At 45.7% G+C, this 23,254-nt stretch overlaps 3 protein-coding genes and 1 long non-coding RNA gene across 20 annotated transcripts in view; 1 reads left to right on the plus strand and 3 right to left on the minus strand.

The window, feature by feature from the left end:
* The window catches only part of LOC107129649 (uncharacterized), a 45,388-nt gene that overhangs the window by 19,371 nt on the left and 2,763 nt on the right, over positions 1-23,254 (minus strand). Inside the window, exons 2-3 of the mRNA XM_074039119.1 lie at positions 20,905-21,287; positions 956-1,131 (exon numbers count right to left, since the gene is read on the minus strand). Coding sequence (XP_073895220.1) covers positions 1,113-1,131; positions 20,905-21,287 — 402 coding nt within the window. The 3' untranslated portion in view covers positions 956-1,112. The remainder of the gene's footprint in view (positions 1-955; positions 1,132-20,904; positions 21,288-23,254) is intronic.
* LOC141410189 (uncharacterized) lies at positions 2,567-5,939 on the minus strand. 2 transcript variants are annotated; one of them, XR_012434345.1, is made up of 3 exons: positions 5,786-5,939; positions 4,502-4,572; positions 2,567-2,695 (listed from the first exon to the last, which is right to left on the minus strand). It is a non-coding gene; the product is annotated as an uncharacterized lncRNA (long non-coding RNA). The 2 variants fall into 2 exon arrangements; XR_012434346.1 differs by lacking the exon at positions 2,567-2,695 and adding an exon at positions 3,397-3,529.
* LOC141410187 (uncharacterized) lies at positions 14,214-21,285 on the minus strand. Its single transcript, XM_074038959.1, has 2 exons — positions 20,101-21,285; positions 14,214-16,283 (listed from the first exon to the last, which is right to left on the minus strand). The coding sequence occupies exons 1-2, from the start codon at positions 20,618-20,620 to the stop codon at positions 16,069-16,071; spliced, it is 735 nt and encodes a 244-aa protein (XP_073895060.1). The 5' UTR covers positions 20,621-21,285; the 3' UTR covers positions 14,214-16,068.
* EXOC2 (exocyst complex component 2) overlaps positions 20,280-23,254 on the plus strand; it is a 207,783-nt gene continuing 204,808 nt past the window's right edge. For 11 of the 16 annotated variants that reach the window (XR_012434340.1, XM_065544513.1, XM_074038950.1 and 8 more), the window contains exon 1: positions 20,280-20,388. The gene's annotated coding sequence lies outside the window, so the exon portion shown is untranslated. Of the gene's footprint in view, positions 20,389-20,988; positions 21,409-23,254 lie in introns of those variants that run through there. The other 5 variants (XM_065544514.1, XM_074038949.1, XM_074038953.1 and 2 more) reach the window with 3 other exon arrangements.

A 23,254-nucleotide genomic window follows, 5' to 3' on the forward strand; every position in this document is an offset into this window, starting at 1 on the left:
TGTGTCAGGAACTGTGCTCAGCTTCAGGATAACAGTTCAGCAAGACCCTCACCCTGCCTTTGAGTAGCTCAGTGTCCAGGACAGAGAACACAGACGAACGTGGATGAGTTATCCTTACACACGATTAGTGCCAACGTATCAGTAAAATGCTACAAGCCATCGAAGACTAGGTAGACACAGGTGTGGTGACCCAGAGCAACCTCCTCTCCTTCATAAAACAAAAACAGAAAACAAAATACCTGGCCTAACCTAGTAAACATAATTAGATAGTTAGCATTAAATTCTTTGGGTTAAGGCTTTTTCTGCTGTTAAGAGGAACACGTTCCTGTAAGAAGTGATAAAAACTGCACTACCAACTTTCTGAAACATCCCAGGCCTTTCTGTTCTAATGTCTCTGATCACAATGAGCCTTTACCACAAACGGCTGTTTCCCGCTATCTCTGAAAGTCAAACTCTTATTCATTCTTCAAAGTCCAGTAGAAAAGCCGCCTCCCCAGATAAGCTCTGCATGCCCTGGGCCTGCTTTCCCGCTTTCTCATAAGTACGTGCCCTTCTGGCCTATGTCATGGCTACGTTTCTGATTTTTTCTTTAGGAACACATGGCTCAGGTTGAGGCTATCTGAAGTTACCAAAAATAGAAAGAGAGAAAGCACATCTGCATCCTTTTTTTCTGGAGAGTCTCTCCCACCTGGACAGCTAAGTTGGGGCCCTGAATTTCAAATGAAAGCCCCTCAAGGCCAAGGCGTGGGTACACCCGGCCACGGCAGGACAGCAGGGTCCATGGCTTTCCAGGTGTGCCCTTCTCTGTCCGCACCCGGCCTGGGAAAAGACCAGTCCATCCACGGAGCGCTGGAGCACACGGCACACGGGCGTCTTCCGTCCATGAACCCAAACTAGGATCCCAGCGCACATGAGGGTCCTAAGTAAGGTGAAACTGCACAGAACGGAACAATACCTGCTCTGTTTTGGCGACACGACGACGTATCGGTCTGCTGAGGCTGTGTTAGGCTGCAGTTACAAGCAGCTCTGAAATCCCAGGGGCTTCCTGCAACAGAGGCGGCTCTCACTCCTATTACAGGCATCTTAGCTGTGGCTGAAGAGGCAGTCTTTATTCAGATGAACGTGGATGCCCTGGAAGGAAAAAAAAAGGCAGATAGCTTCTGTCGTACCACGGCACAGGTCACTTCTGCTCTCATTCCACTCTCAAAGCAAGTCAGGGCCAAGGCTGACGTTAGCGGGATGAGGGTGTGTCATTCTCTCAGTGGGAGAAGCCTGTCAGAGGGGCAGTGAATATTTTAACAGCAATTTCATCTACCACAACACGTGAGAAAGATTTGGATATTGACGCAATCCAGAAAGAGCACCAGAGAGACCAGCAGATTTCTATGGAGTTTTAGTGGAAATCCGCTCATGTCATTGGCTGGTTCTAGGCCTTAACGTTCTCATCTATGAAATCAGAGGGTTGGTCTGTGTGGTGTCAAGATCCTTTCCAGTTCTGACACCGAGTCCAAAGCCTTGCAGGGTGGTGATTTATTTTGGTATTTTATCAAGTGCCAGCATCATTTCTATATTTCTCAGAGACCTCAACAAGTAGGGTGCTTGGAAACATCTGCACATTTGCTGAATAAATCAGTTAAACCCCATGAATAACTCACATGGGTATGAATTCATTAGATAATTTTCTGGAAGCCGCTGGATGGATGGAAGGTCCTAACAAACGCCAAGAGCTGCAGGTATGGTGGTGAAAAGACAGAAGACAAGAAGAGAAGCAGAGCGCGGCACCTGAGGGCCAGAGGGGCCAGGCTAGAAGGCCACGGCTGCCCACGCTCCACGGGCTGTTCCTCCCAGAGCTGCCCTGGGATTGGTCACAGTTCTTGATTTCTCTGTGGCTGGAAATTCCTTAACTTACAAAATCTCAAGCCATGTGTATTTTGAAACTACTGCAAATGGAAAGAGTTTTTTTTTTTTTTCTGTTCCTTGCTTTGTATTTGAAACCTAGACAAAAAACACACTCTCAAATCATTAGAATTCAATGATAGGAAATGCTGTAGTATTGTACAAAAATGAAATTCCTGACTTTACTCTGAAAAGGAAACGACAGCCTTTTTAACCTAACAAAATAGTCGATTTGCCAAGAAAATGTGCTCAACTGGAAGAAGCTGGCTAAGAAGAAATATACAGTCAGCACTTTTGTTCCCATTCATTCTACCTTTGTGAGGTGATAAGAATTTTTTTTAATCTCTCCCATGATTTCCACAGATACACAGCACTGCTAACTGAAAAATTACAAAGGATAATTTGAATTTCATATTTGCTGTTTGGTTGGAGTGATGGCTCTTCATCTTCTCTTCACCCAGGCCATTCTTCCTGCCCACATAATCACAGCTTGGAGAGCTCGCTTGTGAGTTTCTTTCCTTTGCAACTGTGGTCCACACTCGCTACTCAATTAGTTCATTTCTTGGTTCTAAGAATAAATAGAATGTGTATATTTACTTCTTGTTTACCAATGCAACCTGAAGGTTTTAGAAGTAAAAAAGGTTTAGGCTCACAACAGATAAAATGTATCCCAAATAATCATAGTTGTCTGTTTTGTAAGCTAGGACACCACCGTGCTGCCGAAACACCCAACCTCATTGTCCCCTCGTCTTCAGTTCACCCTGATGAGCTGGAAAGCTGCAGACGCTGTCGTGACGATCTGAGAAGTGAAACAGAAAGCAAGTGAGGGGAAGCAGGAGTCTGTATACACGTTCCCTGAAGAATCCTTTGTTTTCATCTTTCCTTTTTCGGCTTTCAAGTGCTGCCACCACACCAGTGATTTGAACATTGCAGAGAAACACGATGGAGGGAAGGAGCGTGTACGCCCGGCCTTGTCAGCCCCTCGGAAGACCTGGCTTCTTCCCTGACATTCGCTCTGCGGAGGGGAGACATCCCTGCGCCTTTCTCCCTTAGGGCCAGCGGCTTCCCCGGTCGGCCGGGGCATGTTAGCCAGGCAAGTGCCCGCCGAGGAGGAAACGGCCATTCTTAGGCCTAACGCTTTAAATCAAAAGCGTTTGATCCTTTTCACAACGGACCAGCATACTGCTGTTTCAGGAGGCTGACGCGTCCCATGGCGGGGAGAGGGTTATGGAGAACGTTGGTTAAGCTTATCGTGTAAGATGGGAAGTGCCCCTGGAACTCTCGAGTGTCACTTCACCAGGCAGCACCCTGCCCCGAACGAAGCACAGCTGCACCCTCAGTCAGAACGGACAGCCCGGCCGGGCTGATCCAGGACGCCAGCCCAGCCATTAGCACGCAGTTTTCCTTGGAGACGGGCCATCTGCACACTGCGCCTGTGTCCCCTCCCAGCCTTCGTCCCTGCTCTCTACCCACGACCCGGCCTAGGGTGCCTTGGACGGATCTCTTGCCATTTCCTGCATTCTGCCGGAGCACTAATTGAAAATTTGGGTGGCCTTGCTTATTTATTTTCCTGGAATGCAGTGGGTTATATTTTCATGGTATTTTCTCAGCAGTGCAGCGTTTCCATTTCAAACTACAACAATAAGAAGAAAAGCCAGTCCCCATCAGCACGCAAACACACAACAGAAAAGAAAGAAGTCCCGGGTCTGACTCGCAGTCCTGCCTTTATGAATTGTAACTAAATATAAGCCACCAGAGTCGCCTGCTTTTTTCAGGAAGCTAAAAAGGCAAGTTTACTTCTTCAGGGAAAAGGAGAAAGCACAGTGATGTGCTCAGTTGCTGTGAAAAGCAAACGATAAATAAAAGGTGATATGAAAAGTTAGTTGGTACCATTGAACAATTGACACCGAGTGTCTAAAATCATCATAAAATGGACTGGCTCTAAATTTTGGTTGGGTTAATATAAAAAAACTAAAATTAAAAAGGAGCTTGCTTCATCACTGTAGCACTGGGGTTTCACACTAATTTCAAAATGTGCATGTTGTACCAGCATTTTTTGTTAGGAATATGAAGGTCGACGGTGAAATATTTTATTTTCTCAAGGTGCTACACCATGTTGCTCTAATAATCTACCATCACTATAAATTTCATATTGCCTGACATTCACAGGAGGCTCTAGTTCAGTGGATACATGTAAAAACACAACTTTGGCAAAAATTAAATTTATATACCTGGCTTAGATAATTTACACCTTAAAACTGACTTTTGATTTCATCTTGGACGTATGCATCTTTAATTTCTAAACTAATACAGAGAGAATAAATTGTTAACATCCGATGCATTTTGCACGATATATATTTTTTAAAAGATTTAGAATGGTTGAAAATATGTACACGTTTAGTAGACTTAATTATCAAAGACGATTACTTTAATTCAATACCCTGAAAGTGTGTCCATGAAAGACAAAGACATTTCCATTTTTCTATCTTTAAAATGAGACTGAACCTAGGTCATTTTCTTAATCTCCAGAGCTACTTTCTCTTGGTTGATACGCATTTCTGTTATTGGCGTAATTGATGAGCTTGGTAATTGTACATCAATTTACCTGGAAATGGAAAATGATAAGAACTTTCTGTGGAGCAAAAGGTGGCCGTGTCTGTGAGCTGAAAGTAAAACCTGGAAAAACACATGTGGGCAACCGATTTAAGAAAGAAAAGAAACTTCATCTGTACATATTAATCAAAAAATTAATGGTATAAACTTGCTATTTTTAGTTACTTTTTATAAATTGGTGATAGCACTAAATTGTCAAACAATCAAATTCTATCTTTACATTTAACAAAACATGTAAAGGGATCTGACTTCTTGGCTGAAATAACTTATTAAGGCCTTACTGTAATTCATAAATAGAATTTTTTCCATGCATATTTTGCCCAAAAATTAAAGGTGTCAAAGAGGGGAAAAAAATCTGCTTGGACTTTGTCAATATTGCCAAGCTGAAGCACTTATTTTGAATGTACCCGTGTGAGCTAAATAAGATAATTAGGGTTTTTCACATGATACTGTTCATGCATTTGAAATGCAGAATTATGAGATATGCTGCACATATAATGGCAATACTTTATGTTTTTATAGCTCTTCATAGACGATGAAAGTATTTTTACATATGCAATTGAGATTCACAATGATTCTCTGAAGCTCACTTGTTTAAAAATATATTAAACTAAATAAGAAAAAGATAAAGGAAAATAAGTTTGTTTATTAAAAATATACACACAGTAATAGAACCGAGGATGAAAAATAGGAAATGTGTTGCAGTTTAAATAAAGAAGAGACTTAACCTTGGATGGCCCTGCAGAATATTTAATCCAGTACAGAGGGGGGCTCCTGCAGCAATTCCACTCTTGTGAGCAGTTTAGAAAACAAGCTAGAAAGCATTCATTCCCTTGGTAGATTAAAATATATTTAGCATTTTTTTCTTTTCATTTAGCCTTTCTAAAATGAAAAGTTAAATGCAAATCACACTATTCGTGGCCGTATTATTTTTTTCCCGGTCGTGAACCTCTGGATGTTTCTGTCCTGTTACATTAAATTACATCTTAAGAAAATAAATGACACCTGGGTTGTTACAGTCCCTTTGGCTGCTTGGGCTTTTGTAGATAAGTCTGAACAGATACGGGGAAAGGCATGTTTTACTATTTGTACAAAGTCTCAAAAAGTAAAAATTATACCTCTTTAATATTTTCCACTATCATTTCCACTTTGCTAGGCTTAACAATAAATTTTAGCAAGGCTGATGGTTTTCCTTCTGGGGTTGAAAAACTAAAATGTTTTCAAAGGAATGTACGTCACAGAATAAACAAGAGCAAAATCACTTTTTGTGACTTACCCTTTCCTGGTATGGCAAGGGGCTGCCATTTCCTTTCAACAGAGACGAACGAGGCCAGAGCACGTTTCACAATCTGTGCACAGACTCATTCACAGCTGAATCTAGGCATTGCCCAAAAGAAATTAATTTCTGAAATTTCAAAACCATGCCTCACAAAAATGCGAAGTCTAGGCGGGAGGATTTATATGACAGAGGGTGGGGCCACCACCTGCAGAGCACACCAAGGAGGGACAAGGTTGCTGAATGGTACACACACAAAAAAACAAAACAAAACAGGAAAGCGTAAGTATGAACTACCCTCCCATCTTTGCTTTCCCTTGAAACTTAACGACTTAGACAGAACGTTGGAGTCTATGTACAATGTGGGATAACAGAGTTATTGGATCTATGTATCAGCTTTCTCTGTTTGACATTCAACTGTAAACAACAGACAACTCACCTGATTTGGATTAGTTTATCTAAAGCATCAGGCACAATACACTAGGTTTCTGATTTCTTTTTCTTGGGAAAATACATTGGTTCTTCTGAACACTTTCTAGCAACAGACGCAGAAAGAGGTACTATAAGAGAGCAAGGTACCTCTCAGACCACCAGGCCTGTGGATCGACCAGCGCAGAGACGGTCAACTTACTGCAAGATGGGAGAGAAGATGCCTCGTGGCCAGGAAGCCCAAACCCTCCCAAACACAATTCTCCAGTTACACAATCCACAGATGATCTTAAGGCCTGTTGAAAGCAAAGGACTAGTGAACAATCCTCCTATGATGAGTGGTTCAGCCACAAAAGAGAAATGTGTTAATCAGAGAGAATTTTTTTAAAAATTCGAATGCCGCTGTCAGCATTCTTTTTACATAAAATTCTGTCGAAGACCTCAATTTACAGAAAAGATCAGAGATGTAGAGAAAACAAATATTTAAATTATGATTGATGAGACAGAGTGATGCAAGGTAGGTTAAAACAAGGCTAAGACCAATGGAATCTAAACATCCTAAAGGCCTGGAGCCCCTGCAGCCTCTTCCCCCTAGTTCCTGACACCCACCGTTATGATTTCCGGTGGGACCTGTCCCCAGTTAGCTCACTGCAACTCTTATTGGTAGCTGCTACCTCCAAATTCAGTTTAAGTTTTTGATTTTTTCTTAATAGTGTGTGTGGGTGTGGACGTGGACGTGGATGTGTGCATGTATGTGGGTATGTGTACGCATCTGTGCGTATGTGCCTGTGAGCGTGGGCATGTGGATGTAGGAGTGTTTGCATGTGTATGTGCAGGCATGGGTGTGCATGTCTGTATCTGTGTGTACCTGAGTGTAGGTGTGTGTTTGTGGGGGGTGATGTGTGCATGTGCACATGTGAGCTTGCATACGTGCATGTGCGTATCCATGCCTGTGAATGTAGGTGTGTATGCAGGGGGTGGGGTGTGCATATGTACATGTGTACATGTATGGTATGGATGTGCTAGAAGACAGTGGTGGGCAGTGACCCACAGCCCTCCCTTGGGCTACCTGCCAGGTGGGCCTTGCCCATAGCTGAGGTGGGAGGCCCTCTGAGCAGGGAAAAGTGACTTGTAGTTGCAGGAGGCCTGCCTTCATCTGCCACTGCCTTGAGCTTCACCAAGAGTGAAAGCTAAAATGGCAAAGTCACGGAAGTTACTTGTTACTGCTTCAGAATAAAAAACTTCCAGTTTTCCCAGGAAAATTTGTTCTGTTAAAAAATAATATAATGGTGGGCTAGAAGGAAGAAAGGAAGAAGGGACAGAGGAACTTATAATCAGTTTATTGCCAGTTTTCTTCTCTTGTCCACTTCCACTCTTTTTTTTTTTTTTTGATCAGTTAACTAATAGTTCTCACTTGCCTGCTGTCAGCCATTTTTGGTTTTGTAAAATTCTTTCTTCTTAATATTCAAGTGTGACTTTCAGGAAATAAAAAGGCACAGGAGGAATAATCAACCCTTATAAACTGAAGATGAATTTTTCATGCAAAAGGAATTTTGTAATTGACATCAGTTTCCTAATTGATGTCTGTCGCCACCCTCATGTGCAGACTGAAGTGCTCGCTTCAGCCTTGTGGAATGTTCTGGGGGCCATCATCCACTCAGTGCTTGCGGACACGGGCACTCCTGGACTGGCCATTAGGATCTCTGTGCCGTATGCTTACCACGGCCTGAGGAGAACTCGGGGTGTGTCCGTAACCAAAAATACACGGCAATTTTCACATCTGGGACTCCCATAATTTCTATACATGAAAGAAGGCTTTCATCTCTAAGTGCTCCTCAGCAATTGGAAACTATTTTAAATTATAAATATTATTAGCAATGTATTAATAATATATTATAGATACGCCAAAAGGATGTCAGCATAAGTTCACTGATCAAAACTGCTAAATGTTTTTATATTCAGTTATTTGACATTGAAATAAGCAGATTGCTAAGACTTTGTGGAAGTACTTCACTAAATGCTGTTTTCACATCACAAAAAGCTTCTACAATGGGAAATACTCTAATTTCTACTTTAAAATGTAAAGGAGCTTAGGTTTGTAAAAATTAAATTGATACTCCTATTAGTTTGTAAGCTAAGAAAACATGAAATTTCATTGAATAAACTAGAAAGCCTTGATTCCATTAAAAACTACCTGCATTCTATAATTATGTTTTATAAGGTTAGTATTCCAAATTATTTAGGTTCATTAAACGTTGTGAAACAACATTTCTAATAATTTTAAATTTTAATATGTAGTTATTAGATTCCTAATCAGGAGGTACATACAGATTTCAAGCACTTTTGAATAATTAGCTATAATCGTTTTACAAAAATAGTCATCATGATGTGTATTTAATTGTATACTTATCACCTGAAGATTACAAATGCCTACATAGTATTTCTACGTATTTCCAATAGAAGTCTCAATAATGTGTATGTGAATGTACACATATAATGTGAATTATAATATATATTTTTCCAGTATGAATAAGTTTGCATTAAAAGATGGAAAGATTAACAGACTATGGGGCACAACTAAAGTCGTGAGTTTATTCATCCTTGCCGTGTAAAAAGCTTAGTTGTGACAATAGCTTGTGCCTGGGACAATTTCTGCCCTCAAGTACTGCTTACATAACTGTGTTTACGTAAGCCTGACCAACGGGACAGACCTTTTTTCAGTTTCACTAGAAATTTGCTGATTTAAATATGTTAGAGTAAGCTTGAAAAATAAGCAGGAAAGACAGATTCTTCAGAGTTTCAGTAGCTATTTTCTCCAACAGATTTTCTCAGGTAACTGACTTGTATCGGTCCCAACTGTAAACACTGAGCGAACAAGACCTGGCATAAAAAATAAAAAGACAAACCTGGATTTTCCACTGATTGTCCACACCTCCCGCCATTCAAAATATGCTTTCCTTATTTTGTTTTTCGAAAATTAATATTGCAATAATAATTCGTGTTATCGCGTCTCTACTTTAATAGTGGATTAGCCTAACTTGTAGAAAGCAAGAAAGAATGTGAAGAAAAAAGAACAATGCCTGGAGTGTAACAGGCAAATGTCAATATTTGTTGACTTGAAAAACAGTTGAGCTTAAATTACTCCAATGTCCGTACACAGAAGACCTCTCTGAATTAGTAGCCAGACAATTTGTGTGAACATAAACCTTCGTTGTAAGTGCTGTCCAGAATTGCACCGCCTCTAGGATCAGTGAAACACACATTTCTTAGACAGCTTTAAAGAAAAGAATTATTGAATTGTTGTAAACCAAGAAAAGAAAGTAATGCAAAAATTCTGTAAATACAGAAGATGGACCAAATATGAGAAAGACTCCCCTCTGTTTGATGTGGGAAGCTGACTCGTCTCTTTCTGGAAGAGCATCCTAAATTCTTTGAGAATTAATTTATATTTTATTTCTCTTAAAGTATGCCAAAACCCATTTGAGGGGCAAGGGCTGATACAGCCACGCATTTCATTCCCTTTTTTTTTTTTTTTTTTTCTTGGCTGGGGAGTGGGAGCAATATCTTACTTTACATTGTAGAGTTTCTGGCCTGAAAATATGTTTACTAGCAAAATCACTGCCAAAACTTAAGAGTCAGTAGTTACCAGCATATTTATGTAAAGCAAGAGCTTAGAAAGCTACATGGCGTTGAGGACTTTTTTTCTGGATACTAATCAGCATCGTGCCTCGTCACACAGTGCCTAGTCATCGTTCCACTCGGCAGCGAGAGGACCAGTGCTGTGAAGCAATCCAGCATTGTCACCACGGAACGCATGGTCTATGAATTCTAGTTCAAAACTGATTTTCCTAAAAACTGAAAATTTCCTTCTCAATGTGTTTTAACAAATACATGCTTGCAAACAGGAGGCCCCTGAACAGCAGAAACAATTATATTTGAACATATCCAAAACAAACCAATGGGCAGGAACAACCAGCGGTTACTAGCATTTTCTTTCACAAAACGAAGTCTGCAGAAAGGTTTCCCAGCCACTGAGGTGCCTTTCTAGGATTTAATTCTAATTATGTAATTGAAGAGAGATTCTCCATTTGTTCTCAAATAAAGCTCTGTTGAGAATCCTCACTAGTCGACAGTCCTGAAAAGCTATTGTTTATCAGAAGGAAAGCAGACACGTGTGCTTAAATCTATCATTCAAGTCTGTGCATTCATTTGAGTGCTAATGAATGTTAGTGGAATGAATATGCATCCTGTCAAACATATACATAAAGCATAACAATACTGCAAATCAACAAACACACATATCCGGCGTCAGAAAAAATGTGGCCAAGCTCAGGGAGAATTACTTAATGGAAAAATAGGAATGCAATAAAAATGCAAAATTGAAAATGCAACCCACATATTTACCATCATATTGTTTTCCTCTTTATCACTACGCTTCACATCTAACCTATTGTGGTTTGGCTTTCTATGTCCATAACCCAGCCAGAGACTAAAAAGCAACGTTATCAGTTCTCGGAGCCAAGAGGTGTGGAAGTGGAGAGGACAGAGGAGCAAAAAGTGATAGAAACAGACAAGTACCAGCAATCTGCTTTAGGATCAGAGAAAGCAACCAAGTTCCCAGTTTAAAATGGATTGCCCTATAGCTAACACATTTAAAGAATGAAGCATCTGGAAGAAAAAAAATCCCTTTAATTGAATAGCAGAACAATTAGTGTGATCCACGACCACTGCTGGCATACAGTTATTTGGAAAAGCGCCACCACCGCCACCCACATGTCCTGTTCACACAGATGGCTAGATAGAGTCGCCAGAAGAGAAGGCCACACGGTTCAGCCAAGACTTGCGGCAGAATTGTTGTTTATTGAAAAGTGCAGCCGGGCGCGGTGGCTCCCGCCTGTAATCCCAGCACTCTGGGAGGCCGAAGTGGGCAGATCACGAGGTCAGCAGATCGAGACCCTCCTCGCTAACATGGTGAAACCCATCTCTACTAAAAATACAAAAAACTAGCCGGGCGTGGTGGCGGCGCCTGTAGTCCCAGCTACTCGGGAGGCTGAGGCGGGAGAATAGTTTGAACCCGGGAGGCGGAACTTGCAGTGAGCCGAGATCGTGCCATTGCACTCCAGCCTGGGCGACAAGAGCCAGACTCTCTCACAAACAAAAACAAAAACAAAAACAAAAACAAAAACAAAAAAGAAAGAAAGAAAAAGAAAAGTGCAGTGATGGGATTTTTGAGCTTACAGGAACTTTTGAGTTTCTCCTATCCAACCATCTTACTTTGCAAATGAGATAACTGGAATTCTCAAGAGGTGAAACAATCAGGGTCAATATCAGACAGGATCCAGAACGTAAGGTTTGAAATTTTTGATGTAATTTTTTTTTAAACCAACAGTCCTATAGTCAACTCTTGATTTTTCAAGGGCTGTGGATGTCTTTGTTTCTTCATTTTTAGTTTCTCACTGCTAAATATTTTTATTATTTTCTTTACCAGGTGTGAAAACGTAAATTTATACTCAAATTAACTGGCTATATTCTATGTTCTCATCTCTGTTACAAGGGCTCAGTCAGGAAGAACAAAGGTTCAGACTGTTGGCTAAAGTATGTCCTGAAATTATCTTCATCCTGCATGTACGCCTCGTCCTTCAGTACCACAGAGAGTACAAAGAGGAGCTCACAGGAGGCAACTAGCTGCAGGGGGCAGGACAGATATCCGGAGACCTCCACTGCAGAGTGGCCAGGACACAACTGGTGGGCACTTGGAGCTGACGTCCTGCACGCCAGTGCATGCCATCACCTTCAGAAATTATAGCGCCTGCCTGCGAGGAGAACGCAGCTCAGGTAACGTCTTAAGGGAAACCTACCAAACACGGAGGGTGAGAAACCTGCTGTTAAGGAGTGAAAAATATTTTATTGGGTTTGTGTGAAACCAAGGTACTCGCTGAGCAATGAAAAACTCAGATAAAATTCGTGTCATGTTAGATGAAAAGAAATGAGGTGTAATGACAGGCTTTGTACCTCGTTTCATATGCCAGGCAACCCTGACGCTCCTGGGCAGTGGGAAGCCTTCATCAACGAGCTCAGATCCTGCAGCAAAGGCCAGAGGCCCGCACCGCGCCTCCCTCCGATGTGCGGCTGTAGCTGGTGCTTCTGCTCCGGGTGGGGTGCTGTGCCTAGACAGCGGAGGCGCAGAGGGGCAAGCCAGCGGCTGCCCTAACACGCAGTCTACACGGCACACCACCCATCAGTGGGTGAAATCGGGAAGATGGTGCTTTTCCCATGTCTTTTCTATGACTGCTGGCATCACTGACAAAATGCAGATTGGCCTTGTTCCCACTGAATAAAGACCTTCAAACGGAGAATTCCAAAAGACAAGACCAAACAAACCACTCCCCCCAAAAAATCAACCACCCACTCCCAGCTAGCAATTTAAGTTAAAATGCTATCATGCGGTCCGTTAGAAATCCTTCGTTTAGAACATAAAGAGATCTAAAGTCTTATTCACAGAGAATCACATAATTAGGTTACTCCTGCCCTCTGCAGCTCAGGGCAGGGCTGGCAGGGCCGGGAGAGAACCCCAGTCCTTGCTAAGCAGAGACATTTTCACATTCGGACCGAGTTGTTCCCTCTCTCCAGGTCCTGGCCTCTCGTATCTCTGGCAGCATGTGCCTCTCCTCAATTTCTCCTTTCCTTCTGGACCACCTACAGACACAACCCACTGCCAGAGACGCCCAGATATAAACACAGGTGCAAAACACATCTGCATTACTGTGCTGGATGGCAGCAGGGCCATATGGCTGGAGTAACACTACTGTAACACCATATCCCTGCTGTAGAACCAGCTTTATTTACAATTTTCTTATTAAAATATGCAAATAGCAAGTAAATAGAAAACCACAGAGCTCTGTTTTGCTGTAAAACTGATTGGAGACATTTGACTATTTTGAGGACTTTTGATATACAGAGCTATGAATATAAAAAGCTCTGAAGCCAACATAAAAGAAGATGGTTAAGTCCACTTAAAGGCATTTGCTAGGAGCACGACCATAGTAAGATGAAGGATAAAACAAAAGGATGTAAGGGGCTTCCTTAACCAATAGGTCCAATCCAGGAACTGCTAAAACAGAGTTGAAACTGTTGCAGTCCTGCAGAATTTCAAATTGTCCTGTGATCCTAAAACACAAAAGGCTCCAGCAAAGCGTGGCAATGCTGGGTGGTATGTGGTGAAACATCTCCATCATTCGTTTATTGTCAAGATGTGTACATACCAAATTTTGCTGATAATTTTGTGTCTTTAAGTGGCCACTCAGCGTATTTTGAACTACACAACTGGAAACAGGGATCTCCTCCAACTCTGCTACTATCTTAATGTACTGTATTCTTATTTTATTTTTGTTTTTGAGGCAACTCGTATTTATTGAGCATCTATTATGTGTAAGGCATGGATGAGCATTACCGCATCCCTCCTCATTTATATTCTAGTGAGGGGAGAGAAACACTTTTAGAAAACAAACAGATAATACTGTATTTGCAGGTTGTGGCGAGCGCTGTTCCTGCATGGTCAGCCTGATGTACTGAATAACTGGGCTAGGAAGCTCTGTGGTATCTACAACAGTGAATAAGGCAGGAATCTGCAAGCATGGAGTTGAGAGCCTGTGAATAACAGAAGGCCAAATAATCATTAGTCTTTGGTAAAAAGGATCTCTAAGATACAGCAAATTATAGTAGTTTTGAGGGTTAGGTTCTGTACTAATTATGGTTTACCACACGCTGATGTGCCATACAGTACAGAACACAAAAGGTGTTGATTTAACAGAAAAAAAAAAAAAAAAAAAAATCTAAGAACAGGGAATTGTGTCTCTCCTAGTACTTCTAAAGACTGTTTCCAAAGGGATTTCATGCTTCAAAGTTATTCTTTCTCTCCAGGTCAAACAAAACCCGAGACAGAATTGAAAACACAATGCTATGCAATGATATTCAATTGCTCCAACAGCTACCACTGCAATTTTAGGTTTAATGATTTTATTTGCTGCCAACTTCTGCATATACTGCACTAATGTTTGCTAGCTGGTTTTGGAATTAGGACCAGAAATGTAAGAAAAAAGAAAGAAAACAACACCAGTACTCTTTACATTAACAAAAGAGTCTCTTTCCTCTTCTGAGTGCTTTTGTTTCTGGAATACAGTGTTATTTGTTATTTTTCTAAACCAGGAAAAATCTGTGTGTTCTCAAGGCCCATACATCCTGGCTTAATGGCAGGATCACCTGACCTGGGAAACGGCATCACTGCGACCGACAGGGTTTGGTTTCACTGCGAAGCGGGTGCGCCGCTGCCAGGGATTTCTCACTTTATTTGTTTTCAAATGCTGCTGCCAAGCCTCGGATTCACATTTCCTAGTTTCCCCCTTGCTCTTTATAATTGATGATGCTGGGGACAGTCAAGTGATTGTGTACGGGGGCCGCACTTCAACACATCCTCTGATACAAAGGAGAGAACAATGGAGTCATGCTAGATTCCACATCACTTTTGTGTTCCAGGATGCATTTCCCTAAAAAGCGTGCAATTCAGCACATCGATATTTGAGGCTGGGTGTGGTGGCTCATGCCATGGGAGGACTGCTTGAGCACAGGAGTTAGGGACTAGCCTGGGCAGCACAGCGAGATCCCGTTTCTACAAAGACAGCAGCAAAAATAACCAGGCATGGTGGCACACATCTGTAGTCCTAGTTACGCTGCAGGCTGAGGAAGAGGATCTCTTAAGCCCAGGAGTTCCAGGCTACAGTGAGCTAGGATCTCACAATTGCAACCTAGCCTGGGTGACAGAGTGAGACCCTGTCTCTAATAACAAATATATATATATTTGAATTGTAATACGTATAGGTTGTTTTTAGACTGTGATAATAACAGCCTTGACTGGATTCCCCCAGAAGCTGACCCAGGGCTAGCATTTCACTTGGGAGGTGACAGCAGGAAAGAGCAGGAGGGGAGTGGGGAGGCCAATAAAGGTGTGCTGCGGGGCACTTCCCCGAGGGAGACTGAGGCAGCCTCCCTGGGACTCTGCCATGCAATGGAGCATGTGCAACCAGCCAAGCTACCCCCTCCAGGGGCAGCCACAACAGGGCATTTGCCCACCAACTGTTTGCCTGCCATTGGCCGAGGCCTTCCTCTGAATTAACTCTCCAGGGCTTCCAGCTTGCCGTGCTCCAGAAAGAAATCCCTCAAGCATGCAGGTGTTCCCAGAAAGCAGGCCTTCAGTTGGGGGAATCTGGATGGGCACTGATGGCCTCTGTTGTCCTGCCTTGCAAGGCAGATCCACTGCTACAGATCTGTGTCCTGGCCCTGATTCCTCATCATGGTGTCCAGTCATACTTTACTGGGGGAGAAAACCCACCTCAGGAGGGTCAGCAGGTCGGGCTATACTGCCCACTGCTGCAGTTAGTTCTCAGGCTATAGTGATTGTCATCATCTTCCTTAATCACCCGGCTCGGTTCTCTTCACCTGCAGCCAGCACTTCTGTGGCCCAGGCTGCTTCCTCGACGAAGTGACCCAGACCTTCTTCCCCGTGAGGTCTGGCCTTTGGTTATCATTCCTCGTCAGGCCAGGGTTGCTGCATTGCCCGTCTACTGGCATCACCAGGCAAGGAAAAGATGTCCAGTGAGTCCCCTGCATTCCAGAAATAATCCTCCCTCCCGTGTCCTACTCATAATCAGGACCAAATTTTGTTGCCTGGGATCCATGAGGATCCCAAATAAGGAGAGGCTTTTAGATTTAGTGAACCTTGTGTCACCCAGGAGAGCATCTTCTGCACATCCCAGGGGCCAGGACTCCAGCTACTGGGGATGCAGCACCATACACGGATATCAGGTTCTGAATATAAATGGCATCCCACAGCACAGCTTCCAACCCCACTGCAGCGTTCGCTGTGCCTTTGTGGGGCCATGCTGATGTCCTATCAGGGTGGCAGTTCGGGGTGTGCGATCTATGGTGGAACCAGTGGAACTTGTGGTCACATCCCCTTTGTCTGCCTCTTTCGCTCTTACAGGGTGCTTGGTCCAAGGTGGTCTTATGGGAAATCCTGTGATGATAAGGCAAGACATTCTGTAAGAAACTGGGTAGTCATGCCTGCCAAGGCTCTACCAGCAAGGAAGACAAACCCAAACCCAAAATATGCATCTAGAAATCAACTTGCCACCAACTGGCTGCTCGGTCTTCTTGAGGGACAGCAGCCACCACATCATGGGCTGCCCATTGGCCTCACGGCGGGAGAGGGCAGAGGCACTGTCTAGATTTGCCTTGTTCAGTGGGTCCCTGTAGCCTCCGACCCTGTGAATGGCCATTCCATTTTCACAGGCCCGCTGTGCAGAGACTGCCTGGCCCGCCCTAGCTGAATCATCCCATTTGCTCCATGCCTTGCTGTGGATGCTCTCTGCCGGGCGGGCATTCGTGTAAGACACATGGATGGGCCAAAGACTAAGTCTGTGTGAGGAGCACGTGTGAGTTCTTGAGCTGAGAGGCTGCAATATCCACAGCATGGTTGCGCAGCTGCTTCCCGGCCACCCTCCTCTCCATCCAGCTGTTATGTTTCTCCAGCAAGTCTCCTACCTTAGGGAATTTCTGCACCAAAAGCAGGCACATACTCTTGGTCACATACAGTCCTGAGGGCAACCCAACTCTGCCAAGAACTCCACACTGATGCTCAGCTCCACTCTGACAGCAGCAAGCACAGGCTCATGGGTGCCTAGGGCCAGCAAGTACTAACCCACATTAGAACAGCCGAGTGAATTCCTCATAAGCTCCAAGAGGTGTCTTACCCAATTGCTTGGGGACTGTCTTTCCGTTCTTTCTTTCCTCCCTTCCTGCCTTCTCCTTCCTTCCCCTCCCCTCCCTTTCCCTGTCTTTCTTTCTGGTTTTTTTTTTTTTTTTTTTTTTTTTTTCTGAGACAGCGTCTCGCTCTGTAGCCTAGGCTGGAGCACAGTGGCGTGATCTTGGCTCACTTCAACCTCCGCCTCCAGGGTTCAAGCAATTCTCCTGCCTCAGCCTCCCAAGTAGCTGGGACTACAGGCAAGCGCCACCACACCTGGCTAATTTTTTGTATTTTTAGTAGAGACAGGGTTTCACCATGTTAGCCAGGATGGTCTCAACCTCCAGACCTCGTGGTCCACCTACCTTAGCCTCCCAGAGTGCTGGGATTACAGGCATGAGCCACCGTGCCCGGCCTGGGGGCTTTCTTTATAGTGCGGGGAGACTTTAGGGTGACCATATAGTGTCTAAAAGGAACGCTTTTGACAGTAAAAAGGGCACTCAATAATTAAGCCATCATAACAGACACAAATCAGAGTCATCCCAGGCAAAGTGGAACATGTGGTCACCTTAGTTATCTGCCTTCTTTCCCAGTGCAAGTGGCCAATTCCAAGATAACCAGAAAAATCCATCTAAATACTCTGTCATACCAGCTCAAACCCCATGATCCTGTCTAATGTCATTTCTCTGCATAGACCCCAAACTCCTCTGCTCCTGGCTCCTTCTTCTGTGTCAAACTCTAATCTCAGCTACAATTAATTTTCTACTAACTCCCTGCCTGCACTAGAGCAGCCAACACACACACAAGCAGGCTGACTGGTTCCATTTGAGACTTAAGACCACACATCCCAAGTGGGCATTCTGCCCTCCCTGGCAATCTGACTACATATGTTCAGTAATTTGCCTTACAATGTCTAAGACAACAGTCTCACCCCTTCTCAGTTCTCCCTTGCCCCCATTCCCTCCTCACAGATGATCTTGTTGGTTCCTTTGCTAATAAAACAGAAGCAACAAGAAGAGTATTTTCTCACTTTCTCCTCACCATGTCTACCAACCCACCACAACTGTAGCTTCACATTCTGCTCACTCTCCTACTACACAGCTCAACACTGTTGGCTCCTTTCTAAGAAAAACGTCTGATCCTCGTGCAATAGGCCGTACCCTGTCTTACCTTTGTCAAAGACTTGCTCTGCAGTTGCTCCCTCTTTACCCGTTTCGTTAACAGCTCCCATCTTAAAACAGACCTTTTCCTCGATGCCATGCCCCTCTAGCAACCACCCGGTATCTCTGTTTCCTTTATCACAAAACTCCTCAGAGTGGTTGTCAAAGTAGCCAGATGAAAATACAGAACATCCAGTTAAATGTGAATTTCAGATAAATAATGAATAAGTAGTATACCTATGTCACGTGCAATATTTGGGCCGTACTTACACTAACAAATACTAAAACAATGTTTTAGTAGAAGTATATCCCATGCAACATTACTTTAGTGATATATCTATACTAAAAATTACTTGTTGTTTATCTGAAATTCAACTCTACTGGGTATTTGTATTTTTATTGCTAAATCTGCCAACCTAGGTTGTCGAAACTTACTTTTTTCCACTTCACTTAATATTCTTTTCACAGTCCACTCTGAAGAGATGTAGGTTCCCCACATTCCTTTGAAACTGCTTTTGTCAAGGATGTCAATGACTGGCATATGCCAAACTCAGCTTTCTCTGGAGTCTTGGCCTCACAGTGCTTCTGAACATTGTCTAACAATTTCTCCTTCCTGAAACTATTTAGCTTCCAGAATCCACTACCCCCACTTTCCTGGTTGTCCTTCCTCCCTGACCACAGTCCCCTGACCCCGAGCATCCCCCCGACCTGGAGCATCCCCTGACCCTGAGCATCCCCCCGACCCCGAGCATCCCCGCAACCTCGAGAACCCCCCGACCCCGAGAACCCCTCGACCCCGAGCATCCCCCCGACCCCGAGCATCCCCCCGACCCCGAGCATCCCCCTGACCCCGAGCATCCCCCCGACATCGAGAGCCCCCGACCCCGAGAACCTCTCGACCCCGAGCATCCCCCCGACCCCGACCTTCCCCCCGACCCCGAGCATCCCCCCGACCCCGACCTTCCCCCCGACCCCGAGCATCCCCCCGACCCCGAGCATCCCCCTGACCCCGAGCATCCCCCTGACATCGAGAGCCCCCCGACCCTGAGAACCCCTCGACCCCGAGCATCCCCCCCGACCCCGACCTTCCCCCCGACCCAGAGCATCCCCCGACCCCGAGCATCACCCCGATCCTGCGCATCCCCTGACCTGGTGCGGCGCCCTGACCTAGTGCAGCCCTTAAACCCCTGCAGCCCCCTGACCCCATGCATCCTCCTGACCCAGGGCTGCCCCTGACTCAGTGTTGCCCCCTGACCCCAGTGCCTCGTCCTGACCTGTTGCAGCCCCTTGACCTGGTACAGTCCCTTGACTCCAGTGCATCCTTCTGACTCAGTGCTGCCTCCTGACCTGGTGCATCCTTACCCAGTGTGGCCCCCCGGGGATGCACACTCCAGGGCCTCCTCCTGACCTGGTACAGTCCCCTGACTCCAGTGCATCCTTCTGACTCAATGCTGCCTCCTGACCTGGTGCATCCTTACCCAGTGTGGCCCCCCGGGGATGCACACTCCAGGGCCTCCTCCTGACCTGGCACAGTCCCCTGACTCCAGTGCATCCTTCTGACTCAGTGCTGCCTCCTGACCTGGTGCATCCTTACCCAGTGTGGCCCCCCGGGGATGCACACTCCAGGGCCTCCTCCTGACCTGATGCTTCCTCCGGTCTCGGTGCAGCCCCCTGACCCGGTGCAGCCCTGTGATCCCATGCGTTCTCTGGACCTGGTGCATCCCCCTGTCCCGGAGCGGTCCTCCGACCCGGTGCAGGCCCATCGTGGTGAACTGTGGTCCCACAAACGCACTATCATCCCTCAGTCTCTGAGATGACCCGAGGGCACGCGGACGGATGGCGCACCGGCCCGCCCCCTGAGCTTGTACCCTTCTCCTCCCTCACCGCTCCCCACTTCCCGCCGCCGCAAAGACGCCAGCAAAACCTCTTACGCGTGTCCATTCCGACAGCTGGGTCCCTCGGAACCCAAGACACGCCGGCGTCCACCGCCCACGGCCCCTGCTGACCTCCCGCTCCCGCGCCGGCCTGCTCCCCTCCTCCCAGCCTCCCCTGCGGGCGCCGCCCATCGAAGACTCGGCGCTCGACTGCCCGGCGGATCGACGCGCTCGGCGCTCGCGGCGGGCGGAAGTGAGGAGCCGGCAGCGGGCGGCCGCGGCGTCTTCGGCGAGACCTATCGGGCCGGGTCCGGGCCGGCCGTGGGCGGCGGCAGGCGGCTGGAGGTACGTGTGGGAGGTGGAGGGCCTGGCCGAAGGCCAGCGGGACACGGACGTCAGCTGCGCGAAGGTGGCCGCCGGCGGCGTCCGTCCAGGCCTCAGTTGTGAAGGGACAGCCGCGCCCACCCGCGCCATCGGTCACCTGCGGGTCCCGCGACCCCCCGCGGTTCCCAGCCCGCCGCCGCCATCCCCGCCGCCAGCCGCCTGCTGGGCTCCGCGTCCACCCCGCAGTGCCCATCCCCGCATTTCCCAGCCCCGCATTTCCCACCCCTGCAGTGCCCAGCCCCGCATTTCCCAGCCCCGCGGTCCCCACCCCGCAGTGCCCAGCCCCACAGTGCTCACCCCCGTAGTCCCCACCCCCGCAGTGCCCAGCTCCGCAGTCCCCACCCCCGCAGTGCCCAGCTCCGCGGTCCCCAGCCCCGCAGTGCCCACCCCCTTGGTCCCCACCCCCGCGGTCCCCAGCCCCGCAGTGCCCACCCCCGCAGTGCCCACCCCTGCGGTGCCCACCCCCGCGGTCCCCACCTGCGCCGGTGCGGGGCGTGGGCGCCGAGCGCTGACTCCGGACTCCGGGCCCCGCCCCTCGCCCGTGCGCAGTCGCCGCCCGGTGAGATTGGAGAATGTCTCCGGCAAGTGAAGGCGGGGCCGGTTTGGCCTGTGTCTGCCTGGGAGAGCGTCCCGCTCCGGCCGTCCTGGGCTCTGGAGAGGGGCCCGCCGCTGTTGCCGGCGTTGCGTGCACGGACTTGGTCCCCGCGCGGGCGGACGCTGCCGTGTGAGCCCATTTTACAGATGGGGGGCGGCGGCTGCGAGTGCTTGGGCGAAGGGCCTCGGTCCGGTGGTGGCCGCCACTGAGGCCTCGCGCGACGGCCCCGGGTCCGCACACCGGCAGCCTGGACGCCTGGTGATGCCTAACCCTGTATCCCAAGATTGTTAAACAAACATTTTAGCAATTCCAAGAAATAGTTCTTGAAAGAACTCGCCATTGAATGGGAGTAAGTCATTTTTAATCTGCCAAAGGTCAACATACTAGTAAGTCTGGGAAATTTTAAGTTTGATGCCTGTATGAGTCAGCAAGTAAACTTACAAGGAACACTTAAAAATATTTTTTTCTAAGTTAGCCACACTTTAATTAAATCATTTGTGTGCACTATGCGATATTGAAAGGTTAGTTCTGAGCTTATTGGATCTGTCTTCTAATGCATAATAATGTTTTATGAATGTTAGTATGTACTGGCCCATGCTTTGTGTAACTGACTCCTTTAATGACAAATCAACTGAAAGCCAGAATCTTCCCATAGATGATTTTTTTTTGTGCTAAAAGTTGGTGATGCTCAGAGTAGTAATAGAAAGAGGGTGATGTGTGCTTAGTACTTTCATGCTCACTTGTTTGCCTAAGTAGAAACTTAATGAAGTTAAGCAGAGAAGCAGAGTTCCCCCAGTGTGACTTGGAACAGCTCTTGGAAGTTTTAGAAAGTGATCTTTTTTTTCTTGTCAAATATTTAATTTCCTGTACTGAATGGCATTTTGAACTACAGTTGACCCATGAACAACCCTGGGGTTGGGGTGCCCACGCTGTCAAAAATTTCCATGTAACTTTTGACTTTCCCAGGACTGAACTACTAATAGCCTACTGTGGACCAGAAGCCTTACTGATACATAAACAGTTGACTTAGATGTATTTTGCATATGTATTATATACTGTATTCTTATAATAAAGTAAACTAGAGAGAGGACAATGTTAAGAAAATCACAAGGAAGAGAAATGGAAGTGGAGCATCATGAAGGTTATTATCCCCATAGTCTTCATGAATAGATTGTGGAGGAGGAAGAAGAGGAGGGATTGTCTCAGGAGTGGCAGAGATGGAAGAGATGGAGGAAGTGAAGGGGAAGTGGGAGATGCAGGCACACTCAGTGCAACTTTTGTTGAAAAAATCCGTGTATAAGTGGACCTGCCTCATTCAAACCTATGTTGCTTAAGGGTCAACTGTATTACTTTTCTAAAAGATTATTACTAACTTGCTAAGTTCTTGGGAGGCCATTATGTAAGAATCATGGGAAACGAAGTTGGTAATGAAACAATTTTGCATGGATAGTCTTCTAGCAAAGAACTTTTAATAATTTCTAGTGTCAAGCAGCAGCTGGATTAGGCTGTACAGGAAATGCTAGTTACAGAGGTGCTCTCTCAGTTACTTTTCCACTCATTCTCCAGTTTACCCATCTGAATCTAGCCGGGGTTCCTAGTCCAGCGTCTGCCTTAAGTGTTTAAGTGTTTATCGAATGGATGAATTTTAGGTCACTGTTGAGAGGACTTTGAAACTGGGAAATAACATTCATTGACCACCCTGCTAAGCAGTGTACTAGGATGTTAATTGTTCTCAGATCCTGGGGAATATGTTCTTGAACACTCTGGACTGCCTGCTGAAATCACATGGTGGTAGTGTTGACTTCTAATCATGTGCTTTAGAGTATGTTTATATTAGTTTAAAATTATTATTGATATGAATACACAAACTTAAAAGTAATTGTAGGGAAATTATTATGAATTTTTTTTTTTTTTTTTTTGAGACGGAGTCTCACTCTGTTGCCCAGGCTGAAGTGCAGTGGTGTGATCTCCACTCACTGCAAGCTCCACCTCCTGGGTTCACGCCATTCTCCTGCCTCAGCCTTAGTCTTTTACTCCTGCCTTAGTAAAAGACTAAGCTCATTCTGGATCGGGATTTGTTTTAATTATTTTTGTATCTTCCACTCTTACTGTATGCCTGACACATATATTAAAAATCAATTAATATTAGCCTGGATTCATAAGGGATATTTTTGCCCTCTCAATTAAAGAATAGCTAAGAACTAAACTCTTTAATATTGAGTGTAAGTCCAG

Source organism: Macaca fascicularis, chromosome 4, assembly GCF_037993035.2.
Source record: "Macaca fascicularis isolate 582-1 chromosome 4, T2T-MFA8v1.1".
NCBI classification, from domain to species: Eukaryota; Metazoa; Chordata; class Mammalia; order Primates; family Cercopithecidae; genus Macaca; species Macaca fascicularis.

What these genes read in the sequence shown, in the direction of transcription:
- LOC141410187 (XM_074038959.1), bottom strand. Translation starts at nt 20,620, where the DNA reads ATGGGCACTGCGGGGTGGACGCGGAGCCCAGCAGGCGGCTGGCGGCGG. An exon ending in AGCTGTCGGAATGGACACGC is followed by an intron (nt 16,284 to 20,100) that starts GTAAGAGGTTTT and finishes TTATCATCACAG; the next exon opens with GATTTCCCATAAGACCACCT.